This window comes from Pelecanus crispus, chromosome 1 (assembly GCF_030463565.1).
Source record: "Pelecanus crispus isolate bPelCri1 chromosome 1, bPelCri1.pri, whole genome shotgun sequence".
NCBI classification, from domain to species: domain Eukaryota; kingdom Metazoa; phylum Chordata; class Aves; order Pelecaniformes; family Pelecanidae; genus Pelecanus; species Pelecanus crispus.
The window spans coordinates 57158355-57170717 of NC_134643.1; the positions used below are offsets into that span (position 1 = coordinate 57158355).

At 63.6% G+C, this 12363-nt stretch overlaps 1 protein-coding gene across 1 annotated transcript; it reads left to right on the plus strand.

Moving 5' to 3' along the window:
* Positions 1–1265: 1265 nt before the first annotated feature.
* Positions 1266–11150, plus strand: SHISA8 (shisa family member 8). Its single transcript, XM_075727777.1, has 4 exons — positions 1266–1813; positions 9696–9820; positions 9930–10070; positions 10849–11150. Exons 1-4 carry the CDS (start codon positions 1266–1268, stop codon positions 11148–11150), a joined length of 1116 nt encoding a protein of 371 aa, XP_075583892.1.
* The last annotated feature ends 1213 nt before the right edge of the window (positions 11151–12363 follow it).

Consider the following 12363-nt stretch of genomic DNA (forward strand, 5'->3'; position numbering starts at 1 on the left):
ACATGTCGCTGCCCATCGCCCCGGCCACCCTCGCCCCAGGCTGCACAACATGCCAGTGCTGGGAGAGGGGCTCGATGGTGCCTCAGTTTCCCCCACCCTGCTCTTGCCACAACAGCCCCAGAGAAGGGAAAGCAAATCCCGCCTTTCTGGGGAGAGCACCTGGCAGTGAGGATTAATGCCATCTTTATGGGTGGCACCGAACAGAGAGCAGAGCAGTGGGTGCACATCACCCAGAGAGGTCCAGACTTTGAAGCCCAAACAAGGAGCCAGCCAGTGGCTTGCTAAAAATCATCGTGGCTCTGTGGAGGATGCATCTTTGGGGGTGCCCCAGTAGCCCCCCACTTCACCCATCCCTCAGCCCCCCTGTGCACAGCTCCCCTTGGGGGGGATGCTCTGACGCTCACGCAGGGCCGGGGCTGCTGCTCTCCCCGCTTCCCCCAGTGGCCCCCAGCTGTGGGGCTGTGGGAGGGCACCCCACTGCTCCAGGAGCTGCGATGACCCCAGCACAAACCCGTCCTGCACCCCAAGGTGCCCGCCTGCCGCCCCGCAGCTCCAGCCCGGGAGGGTGGGGGTCTCGCTGCGGGGGGGGGGGGGGGGGTGCTTGGGGGGCAGGGGGGCAGCGTGGGGCGGGTGCCACGCGTGGCCGAGCGCCTGCGGCGGCAGCCCGACGGGGAGGGCGGGCGTCCTGCCGCCCGGTGGCGGCGGGGAGCCTGGCAGAGGACTCGGTGAAGGACCCGCTCGGTGAAGGACCTTCTCCGGTTTCCTCGGGAGGCTGGCAGGCGGCGGGGGAGCCGAGCCCCCCGCGCCTCGCTGGCCGCGCCGGCTCCCTCCCCCCGCCCTCTTCCTCCTCCTCCTTCTGCTTCTCCCGCCCTGGTGCGAAGGGCTTTCGCTGTTTTCCCGGTTTTCTTTTTCTCTCTCCTCCGCACAGCGCGGTGCCGGCAGAGGAGCGGGGATGGGGCGGCCGCCGGCCCCCCGCCCGCCCGCCGCCGCCCGCCGCCCGCCGCCGCCTCCCCTCCCCGGCCGGCGGGAGGTGGCGGCTCTCCCCCGCCGCCCGCCTCGCCTCCCGCTCTGAATTTCTGCCCGTCGGCCGATCTGGGGAGAAGCGGGGAAGGGGGTCCGTCCCCTCGCACTTTTTCCCCCCCACACTTCTTTTTTCCCCCCCTTTTTTTTGCCTGCCCCCGGCCCGTTTCTCCGCCGCGGGGGGCTCTTGGGCGGCCATGCGGCCGGTCCCGGGCGAGCGGCTCTAACTCGCCCCCCTCGCCCGGATGGCCCCCCGGAGCCGCGGGCGGATGGAGCCGAGCTACGTCGTGGGTATCTGCTGCCTGGTGCTGCTGGAGCCGGGCCGGGTGTGGAGCGGCGAGGCCAGCACCGGGGGGCCCGGTGAGAGCGGGAACGGCAGCCAGGCACCGGCGGCGGAGACCGCGGCCCCCGCGCCCACCGGGGCGGCACCGCCGGGGGGGGACCGCTGCCGCGGTTACTACGACGTGATGGGGCAGTGGGACCCTCCGTTCAACTGCAACGCCGGCATCTACCAGTACTGCTGCGGGACCTGCGGGTACCGCTTCTGCTGCCAGTTCAAGCCCGGGCGGCTGGACCAGAGCGGCTGCTCCAACTATGACACCCCCAATTGGGTCAACACGGGCCAGCCGCCCACCCGGGTGGACGAGACCCCCGAGGATCCCACTCGCGACAAGACCAACATGATCGTCTACATCATCTGCGGCGTGGTGGCCATCATGGTGCTGGTGGGCATCTTCACCAAGCTGGGCCTGGAGAAGGCACAGGGTCCCCAGACGGAGATGACCGTCTCCAGGTAAAGGGGTCCGGCCCCCCCACCCGCTCCGCTCGATCCCCCCATGGGTGGCAGCCCACGTCCCCAGCCCCTTGCGTAGGGTGAGCCTCGGCTTTGCCCTGGGGCTGCCAAGAGGGTGAGGTGGTCCCCAAAACTCCAGTGCCGGCATGCTGAGCCACCGGGGGGGTGGGTTGGCTGCAGCCCCCCAACCTGTCCTGGCAGGGAGGGCTGCCAGCCAGGACAGCCTCCACGAGAAGGGGTGATCGTACACCCGTCCCCTCTCAAAATGACCTGCTCTGTCCCTTGAGGAGGCCTGTCCCTGGCTCAGGAGAGCCATCCCCACCAGCCAGTGGGGTGGGTGACATGCGAGCTATAGGACGTGGCTTCCCCCCACCCCAAAACCAAATCCGTGGTTCCCAGTGTGCAGGGGAGGCGAGACCGGGTCTGACTGTGTGTGGGGTGACTCGGGACCGCAGTCGCCTTGGCCTCAGCCTCACTGGCAGCGTGGGGGGAGAAGAGACGAAGAAAACAGCTCCGCCGTGGCTGCTGTGCCTCCTTGGGGGGGGTGTGTGTGTGTGTGTGTACATGTGCACACACGCGTGTGTGTGTGCATGGCTGTGCACGGGTGCCTGCCTCTGTGCACAGGAGTGGGGCATCGCCCTTGCAGGGGGATATTGGGCTGCACACCCTCTGGGGCTCAGCCTCCAGTGGAAAGTTGGGCAGCGTCCCCCCCGGCCCTGTGCCCTGCGGCTCCTGCCCCTGGCTTTTCAGCCCACTCCTGGGGCTGAGCGCGGGGCTGGAGGGGGGAAGATCAGGGTTTCAGGTACACTTCCATGTTGGGGACCCCCTGCACCTCCCCCTGCTCCCACCCAGCTCCTGTGGCTGTCGGTGCATCTTCCCCTCTCCCTCCTGCACCAGTCCTGCCTCCAGATACACTCTTTTCACCCCGTTTTGGCCCCTTGCCGCACGGCCTCCCCCAGCTCCCAGCACTGAGGTGTCACGAGCGGCCCGGCCTCAGCCCCGCAGGGTGCACATCCAGCTTCCCTGGGGGCAGCGGGGTCGTGTGCCCGACGATGGGGCACATGGGGACAGGCAGGAGGGGCAGGTGGCCCCCCCTGGCCTGGGTGGGGAGGGGCAGGGCTGGGCAGGGCAAGGCAGGACGTGCAGGCAAGGGAGGGCCAGGGCCGCTGGCCCCAGCCCCAGCCATGGCTCCGCTGCCTTGCTTTCCCCTTGGTGTCATGTTGTGCAGCTCCTCCACTTAGGTAGGTTTTTCCTTCTCCCTCCTTTTTTTTTAATTTTTTTTTTTTACTGATCACATTCAATGAGTTTAACACTTCAGAGCGGCTGCCAGCAGCTCCAGCCTCCCCAGCGCAGCCCTGCCGCTGCGGCTCTGACTCAGAGCTGTCCCTCCTCAGCCTCCCCCCGGCGCGCACGCGATGCACATGTGTGCACACGCGTGTGTACACACACACAGGAGTGGAGCCAGGGCAGGTTCACCAAGGTGGTTGTGCTGTGGTCGTGCCATGGGTGCCCTGAATCGAAGGGAGAGGGATGGAGGGGGGATGCAGTGAGGGTTGCTGGGGCAGAGAGAGGGGCCAGGGGCTGAGCTGCTCTACTTCATGTCTTCCCAGCAAGGACATTGAGCCTGGCGATAAACCCATTTTTATGCCATTTTGTTCAGGGATTTTAGCTTAAAAAAAAAAAAAAGCGCAGGGCTGGAGGAAATTATTTCACCGGGATGATCAGGGAGCTGCCCTGATTGCACCCCCTCAGCACAGACACCCTCTCTCTTTCCCCTGGGGCGCCCGCCTCCCCCTGCCCACCTGGGGCTTGGGCAGCCACTGGGTGCTGCACCCCAACTCTGGACATGCTGCACCCCACCCCAGACCCACCCCACTCCTTGCACCCACCCAGGAGAGCAGAGGCTGACCCCCACTGCTTGGAGGATGGTCATATCTGGGCACAGGTGGGGGTCACAGGGCCCTCCTGAGCCACGCGAGGCAGTTTTGGGGAGGATCCATGCTGCAGCCCCTCGTTGGCAGGGAGCCTGGCTGGGTGCTGCTGCGAGCCTGCACCTCCCCCCCAGCATCGCCTGAGGAAGCCCTGGCACCTTGACAGGATCAATACAGCCTCTGCCAGCCTCCCTGCCTCCCCTTCCACTCGCCCACCACCGCTTCTTTTTTTGGTCTCCCCCGCCCTGATCTCCTGGGAAGGAGATACTGCACTTGGGGAGGGGTTGGCCCCTGGGACACCAGGACCTGGGTCCTCATCCCCTGCTAGCAGTTCTTGCCTTCTCCCATCACCAAGCGCCGGCGGGACTGCTGCCACTCAGCGAGGTGGTGGTTTCTGCAGGTAGCCTCAATTCTGTGCCTCTGGAGCCGTGTGTTTCCCCATGTCCCCCCCCTTCTCACCTGTGCAAGTCTGATCTTTCCTGATGAGTTCGGGGAGATGGGTTGTCTTTTCTCCCCAAAGCCACAGATCTTTTGGGCACTGGCTTATGGACTGGGAGAAGGCGAGTTTTCCTCGCCCGTCTTTGTGGGACAAAATCAGAAGGGCACCTCCATCACTGCAGAAGTTAGGAGAGGTCTCGCCATCTCCCATGCCCTGTGTCCTTCTGCATAAGTCACGAGCGTCTCCAGTTCCACGGGAACAGTGACTGGCAAGCCACGGCAGGGCAGGAGTGGTGCATCGGGTACAGAGCACCGGGCAAGGCAGCAGGCCGGCACGGCCTCCCGGATGCTGGGCTGATGGAGACGGTGCCAGGGGCTGGGTACATGGCACGGGCATCCGAAAAGGGATGCTGTCGCCTCCATGCCGCTGTGCGCCCCGTCTGCCTGGGCAATATGTTTTGTCGCAGCACCTCTGAGAGAGTGGGGCTATTTCTAGCTGCCTTGTCCCCGTACCCATGCATGGCCCACGGCACGGGCAGTGCCACCTCGCCTCCCTCCCAGCGCCTCAGGTAGGAGCTTCTTATTTGCTCCTCGGGCACCGCATTGTGGCCTTGGGCCAGCTCCCTGTTGCACAGCCGGCTTGGTTTCCATTCCCATCCCTCCCTCCCTCCCTCCCACCGGGGTTTTTCCGCTCCTGGGGAGCACTGCCTGCTGCCCCGGGATAGCTCCCACCACTGCTTGCAGGCTTCCCACTTGGCGTGGGGGGGCAAGGTCAACCACTTCTGCACCTCCAGACATCGTTTGTCACGGTCCTCATCCTGGTCCGAGCCCAGGAAGAGCGACCAGGTGCAGAAACCCTTATCCCAGAAAAAGGATAATAAACCCTTATCCCAGCTTATCCCAGATAGAGACACATGAGCCCTCATCCAGCTTGCCCTGAGTCCCCCACGCCTCGGCCGCCTCCAACACATCTCCTCCCGGCTTTGGCTGCTGGTCCACCCAGGGGAGCAGGCGCCGGAGCGGCTGCAGCTGCCTGATGTGTCCTTCCCTCCCCATCCGCCTTCCTCCCGCAGGGCCTTATGGCGGCTCCCGCAAACCCCTCTCCTTTCTGCTCAGCTCACACTTGGCGCCCGTCCCCGGCACTCGCTCAGCCTGGCCAAACCCTGCGTTGAGTCAGGAACACCTGCCCGTGTTTTTCTCCAGGCCCCGGATTTCCGGGGACGTCGGGTCCTTGGGGGCCGCCAGGATCCGGCTGTGCCCATCGCAGGAGAGCAGGCATGCACCCCGGACCTCTCCCTGAAACCTCCTGGAGGGGGGGGGATTGCAGGTTATGGCTGGGGTGAACATCCCTATGGGAACAGTTGGGCGAGGAGCAGCCTCCTGGGGGGCAGCAGGGATGCGGGAGCGGAGCAAAACAGCCAGTGGGAGCAGGTGCCCTGGCAGCCACAGTAGCTGAGCCCCCGATGCTGGCTTTTCACTCTCTGGGTTCCCCCGTGCTATCTGGGGTCCCAAAAACCCGGCCCCGCTGCGCAATTGACTGCGCCAGGTGTTTCTCTGCCAAGTCTCCAGTCCATGGCCATGCCTGCGGTCAATGCCCACGGTAGCAAGTGGTGGTGAAGACCTAGAAAAGGTGTTTGCAGGCAGCATGGTGAGTCGTCACGTGCTGCCCTGGCTCTCCGGGGGACGAGAGAGGGGACCCAGCTCTGGCAGGGAGGGAGACCCAGACCCCTGTCCCCAGCCTGGACACGATGTCTGGCCAGGCGGGCTCACTCCCACTGCCCAATGCTTTGCCCAAGCTCCATTTCCCTCCCGCTGCAACTCCAGTTTTGCGGAAGCACCTTGCTACCCCCAAGCCTTCCTGAGCATCCCCGAGTGTCCCAGCCCCACCGGGCGGGTGTCCCGCGGTGCCTGCACTGCTCAGTTGCATGGACGAGCACCCCTGCCCCGAGCAGATGCACCGTAAGCCATGGGAAATGTCCCCCCCTGGGGAGGTGAAGGTGACGCTCTCGCTGGGCACAGAGGTGGCATGGCCAGCCAGGGTGCCAGCCCACTGCAGCCACCGTATGCTGTATGTCTCCTCCACCACCGTGCCTCTGCTCCAAACCTCGCCGCCCTGCTTGGCTGGCGGCTGCCACCTTCTGCATCTCCTCCAAGGGTTCACTTCAGCTTGGGGCAATGTCACTTCTCCCATCACTCTGTCGTCTCTCGTCCCCTCTGGCAGCTCTGCTCCTGTCTCCGCTCATTGTTCCCTGTCCCCTTGCCCAGGACTTGCAGCCACTCTCCTGTTGGGCTTGCCAGGTGTGGGGCTTGGGCCTCCCAAAAGCAGGTCCTGCTCCCACATGGGCACCTCCGTTTCGTGGCTCGGGAGCACCAAGCGCTGCCTGCCAGCCCCTGCCGTGGGGCTGTCTTGGCCTCTGTTGTCGCTGCTCCTGGATCTGCCTCTTTGCTTGGTCTCAGGGACCAAGCTGGTTTGGGGGACCTTTGTTGCACCCATTGGCATGACCAGGCTTGCCATGGAGGTGGCTGTACACCCGCAAAGGCGAGTCTGTGCTCAGGCAAGCTGGGTGGCAAGTGACCTTCACACATGGCCTCCCGTGCTCAGCATCCATGGCCACGGTGGTGGATGGAGGCCTCCGTGGTGTCGCTCGTTAGTGTTTTGTTGTTGCAGATGAGCAGCGCAGGTTTAAAGCAGCATCTGCCCTGTGTTCCCCACCTCCACGTGCACCCTGGAGACGTCTTGGTGACACAGACTGCTGGGTGACCCCCTAGATGTGGGGTGGCCTGACCTTCCCTAAGCCCCCCAGCCACGGGACCAGGCTGGAGCTCATAAAACCCCCAAAACACGTACGGTGATACAGCAGCTCCTCAGCAATGGTGTCACCCTTCAGGTCCACCTCCCCCTGCACCACACTGCCTTGGGGACAGGGATGGGGAGAGGGGTGCAGCCCCTGGTGGCACAGCTGGTGGTACAAGAGTTGGGGGGTGAGTCTGGGTGTTCCCGGCACTGAGGGCTCATGCATGCTTCTCACCTCAGCAAAATAGCTCATTAAGAGCTGCTTGTGCCATTGTTGTTAATTGTTATCATCCACACACCCCAGGCGGTCGGTGTGGAGGGCAGGCTTATGAGAAAGAGCACTGATGGGTTTATCTGGAGAGGAAGTTACAGATAAAGGATTGCTCGAGCTTCATAAATAGACCCGAGGGGGGAAAAAAAAAAAAAAAATAAAAAAAATAGGTCAAATCGCATTGAACTTCCTGGTGAAACAAGCCTGTTTGAGCGCTGGGCCCCAGGCACAGGCAAGAACAGGCAGCGGCCGGTGGGGAGGGGGCCGGCGAGCAGTGCACCCCGGGGAAGGTGGGAGCTGATGGGGCAGCAGCTCCCTGGGTTGACAGCCCGCACCCATGGCCTCGGGGGACCTGCCTCTCCCCTTCCCTGCCTGGGCACAGCCTGCAGCCCGCCCAGGCTTGTGCCCAGAGCTTCTCTGGGTGCAGCACCCATGGCCAAAGGAGCCTGGCTGGGCCTGGAGCTGGGCTCAGTCGGCTGCAGGAGGGCTCCTGGGGAGGTGCGGGGTTTGAATAGCTGCAGGATGGAGGTACCATAGTGTCCTCTGGCAGCCTGGTCCAGCATTTGACCACCCCCACAGGAAAAAAGGTTGTTTCTTCTGTTTAAACAGAATATCCTGTGTTTTGGTTTGCACCCATCACCTCTTGTCAGCCTGGCACTGTCCTCGTTGCACCCTCCCTTCAGGTATTCACATACATTGATAAGATCCCCCTGAGCCTTCTCTTCTCCAGGCTGAACAGTCCCAGCTCTCTCAGCCTCTCCTCACAGGAGAGATGCTCCGGTTCCTTCATCATCTTTGTGGCCCTTTGCTGGACTCTCTCCAGTATGCCCACGTCTCTCCTGTATTGGGGAGCCCAGAGGTGGAGCCAGCACTCCAGGTGTGGCCTCACCAGTGCCGAGCAGAGGGGAAGGATCACCTCCCTCAGACCTGCTGGCAATGCTTTGCCCAATGCAGCTAGGAGACCATTCACTGCCTTTGCCCCAAGGACACATTGCCAGCTCATGGTCAACTTGGTGTCCACCAGGATCCCCAGGCCCTTTTCTGCCAAGCTGCCTTCCAGCTGGTCAGTCCCTTGTATATACTGATGCCAGGGGTTGTTCCTCCCTCATTTCAATTTGTTCAGCTCCATGAGGGCCCTGTTGGCCCATTTGGAGATTAAGTGATGCCGGGGGGTTGTTTCCCAGAGCTCTCCAAGAATGTGAAATGAACCCAAAGGGCAAGTGACCCTCCCTTGTAGCTTTGTTCTTGCCATCGCCCTGTGATGTTGACTGGATCTAAACTGGGAGGGAACATGTCCCGGGAACAGCCCTCGGGTTCCCTCGAGCATCTGCACCCCCAGGCATAATGCATTGCTTTCCCCACCGTTCTCGCTGCCTTCCCTGGCAGTTCCCCGCACTGGGTTCGATGGGCTTTTGAGCGCTCAGAGCCATGAGCTGACACATCCACCAAGTCAGGATAATTCCTGCTTCCTCTCCGATTTGCATTTATGCATGTTGAGTTTAATCTGCTGTTTTATCGTCCAGCTACTTGCTAACTGTGAGCTCCTGCTGCAGCTCCCGGTGTGCATCTATGAGCCAGCCAGAGCCTCTGAGGCATGAGGCATGCTGACAGTGAGCCGGGGATTAGGGAGCCAAAAAAAAGCCCCAAGTGGACACCCCTGCACCCTTGCAGTCACGCAGGGCCAGTCTTTGCAGGGGGAATGGTGGGTCTCCTCATCGCAAAGCCCCGTGCCAGCAGGATTATCCCATCCTGCTCTGGGACTTGCTGCCGAAGGCGGCAACACTGTGTGGGCATGCCCTGCTCCGGCACCACCGGTGCGCCGCGGTGGGACTGCAGCATCTCTGTCCATGAATGTTAAACAAAATAGGGCTTGATCTTATGTAATGGTGTTTAATGTTTAATGCTGTTACTTATAAGGAGGGCATTACACACGGACAGCGTGTGTGCTGGAGGCCACCACTTGTTCATCCTCCTCCCCGAAGAGGCGCAAGTGGCCTCTCTAATCCCTTCCTCAGGGTCTTCTCTGCTTTGAAGGGACGAGTGGAGGTGTCACCTCCTCTCCCCACCCTCCACCAGGCTCTCACTCCAGGGGAGCATCCCCAAAGTGATGCTCCAGCTGCCATGAGTTCGGGTTCCTCCAGCTCAGTTCGTCGTACCTTGCAGCCTGCTCCAAGCCATGCGTCTCCCTTGTCGCCCTCACCTGCTGATGCTCCTGGCCCCAGGAGGGCTCAGCCCAGCTTGACCCCAATTCACTGTTGGGGGCGGGGCTCGCCGGCCCCTGTGCAAAAGCTGGGTTGTGATCCTGGGTGCGCTCCTTGCTCCCAGTGGCCATTTCCTAGCCTCAGGCTGCCCGGCTCTGCCTCCAAAGAGGGGGGTTCAGGGCTGGGAGGCATTGGTGGGGCCAGGGGAGCGGGGTATCGCCCTAACAACCCTTTGCCCCCTCCCCAGGACGCTGACGGACCTGCTGAAGCAGCCGGGCCATGGCCCCTCCGAGCACATGGATGGCCTCATGGGGGGCGTGCAGGTCCCGCTGGGTGAGGGGCTGGCCCGGGCCCCCCCCAGGAACAGCACAGGTAAGGCGCTGGCACGGTGGGGAAAAATAAGTTCCCTTGGGTGAATAAAGGCAGCGGGAGGGCGCTGCCCGCAGCTGAGCCCCCCATCCGCCTGCCTCTGCCCCCCCAGACAAGCCGCCCTTGAACAACACAGTGGTCATTGCCCCTCCGCTGGGGCGGCCCCACGGCCACGGCAAGCGCCTGCCACTGGCCAGCAGCCTGGCCCTGCCAGCCCCCGCCTACGCCGCCTACGCCACCCTCAAGGCTGGAGGTGAGTGTTGCTGCCGGGTGGGCCGGGAGGGCGGCTGGGGGGGGGATGCGCCCCGTGGACCCCACAGATGGGTGGGGAGAGGGGCTCGCAGAGGGGCACAGGCAGGACAAGCACCCCAGTCCCCTGGGCTCCTGGGGTGGCTGCTCATGGCAGAGGCTCTGCAGCTCCCCCGCTGCCCCACCGACCTGCTGCCCTGCCCAGCCAATCAGCGCCCAGGATCCCACATGGTCCCACTGCACTCCCTGGCCAATCAGCGCCCAGGATCCCACATAGACCCATTGCACTCCCCAGCCAATCAGCGCCCAGGATCCCACATGGTCCCATTGCATTCCCCTGCCAATCAGTGCCCAGGATCCCACATGGACCCATTGCACTCCCCGGCCAATCAGCACCCAGGATCCCACATGGTCCCACTGCAGTCCCCGGCCAATCAGCACCCAGGATCCCACATGGTCCCACTGCACTCCCTGGCCAATCAGCACCCAGGATCCCACATGGTCCCACTGCACTCCCTGGCCAATCAGCACCCAGGATCCCACATGGACCCACTGCACTCCCCAGCCAATCAGCGCCCAGGATCCCCCCCAGGCTTGCAGCACTGCCACCCAATCAGAGCCCAGGATCTCCCCAAACCCTACAGCACTCCCCAGCCAATCCCTGGCCAAGATCCCCCCACTCCCCAGCACCCAGGGTCCCCCACACCCCCCAGCCGCTCTCCCCCCGTGCCGGCGGAGGGGGGTGTCCCCGCGGGGGTGACGCCGCACCCCTGTCCCCACAGAGAGCGCCCCCGAGGACTTCTACAGGCGGTTTGGGGGGCCGGAGGCGCCCCCCGCGCCCTTCCCGCCCGCCGAGGCCCCGGCGCTACCCGAGGGCTGCCCCAAGGCCAAGGGCCCCAAGCTGCCGGGGGGCCCGGCCTTCCCGGGGGTCTGGGAGGGGGGCCCCCCCCGTGGCCCCCGCCGGCCCGGCCTGGCCACCCTGCGCCCCGAGGGGCCAGCCGAGGCCTTCGGCGCCGCCGCCCCGCTGTACAGCCAGCCCCCCCGGCACCTCGCCACCAACAGCAAGACCGAGGTCACCGTCTGACGGCCGGCGCCATCGGGGAGCGGGGCTGCCCCCTCGCCCGAGCGTCGCTGGCGGCCTCCCCCGCGGGCCGCCCGCCGACGGAGCAAAGCAGCGTGGGGCCTACGTCAACCGCGACGGCAGGCCATGGCGGGAGAGGTCCTGCCTCTCCCGGGGATGGGGGCTGCCGGCGGCACTTCACCATGGAGGAGGCAGCGTGGGCCAGGCCGTCCCTCTCATCCAGGCAACAAGTTTCAGCCGTTCTCAGCCCACCCCATGAAGAGGCCGAGCCGGGGGCACGTTGGCAGAGCAGTGCGCTGCTCAGGGGATGGGGGGGGCCGATGCTGGGCAGACCACATCCCCCAGGGATTAGCGGGGGCACATCCTGCTGGGGCCAGGCACCCCCACCTAGCCCCCATGAGCAGGCAGGGGAAGAGCAATGGACTCAAAAGCACCACCCCGGCACTGCCGGCAGAACCCAAGCAGCCTCTTTTCCTCCCCAGCCTCCCCTTCCCCACAGCCTCCACCTTGTCAATAAAGACATTAAACTGTATGGCCTCGGTATGGATTGGCTGGGGGAACCCCCTCACTACTCCCAAAATCCCACCCCAGCCCCTCCCCATGGGCAGCAGAGTGCAAAGCCAGCTTCCCGGGCCAACTGCAAAAGCCTTCGAGCAGCCACATGAAAACCAAACAGGTCTCCCCTGGCTGAAGTTTAATTGTTCTGACAGTTTTACCAGGGGGAGCAAAGAAAGGAAGAGATGGAGCAAAAGGACATTGTTCCAAGCAAGGTCAGGTAAAAGCTTTCCTCCCATATAGATGCTCCTAAAATTGCAGGCTTCTGGCCCAGCTCTACCTCGCTTGGCTCTGCGCAAGCCACCAGCCTCTTGGGTTGCCTCCAAAGGAGCACAGAGACGCCCCGCTTGCTCCACCAAGGGACCATCTTCCCTTGCAAGCCGCGCAAGCTCCGTTTTCCAGGTTATCTGGCCAAAGGACTGACAGCTTGTGTGGTTGGATAGCTCTGAAGGACATTTCAGGCTCACCTATGCTTAAGAGCAGCTGCAGGGTGGGATGAAGAGGGCTGAGAGAAAGAGGGCAGGCAGGAGGTGGTGGTAATGTTCACCTTTATTAGGTAACAGATGCTCACGAGCCCTGGAACAGGGTTTTGGACAGCAGGTATGTTCCCTGGGGAACCTTCCCCCCCACCAGTTGCAGCTCCTTTCACAAAGCATCCCTA

Coding starts and splice junctions, on each gene's coding strand:
- SHISA8 (XM_075727777.1), top strand. CDS start 1,266: ATGGCCCCCCGGAGCCGCGGGCGGATGGAGCCGAGCTACGTCGTGGGT. Junction 1,814..9,695: donor ACGGAGATGACCGTCTCCAG/GTAAAGGGGTCC, acceptor CCCCCTCCCCAG/GACGCTGACGGACCTGCTGA. Junction 9,821..9,929: donor CCCCCCCAGGAACAGCACAG/GTAAGGCGCTGG, acceptor CTGCCCCCCCAG/ACAAGCCGCCCTTGAACAAC.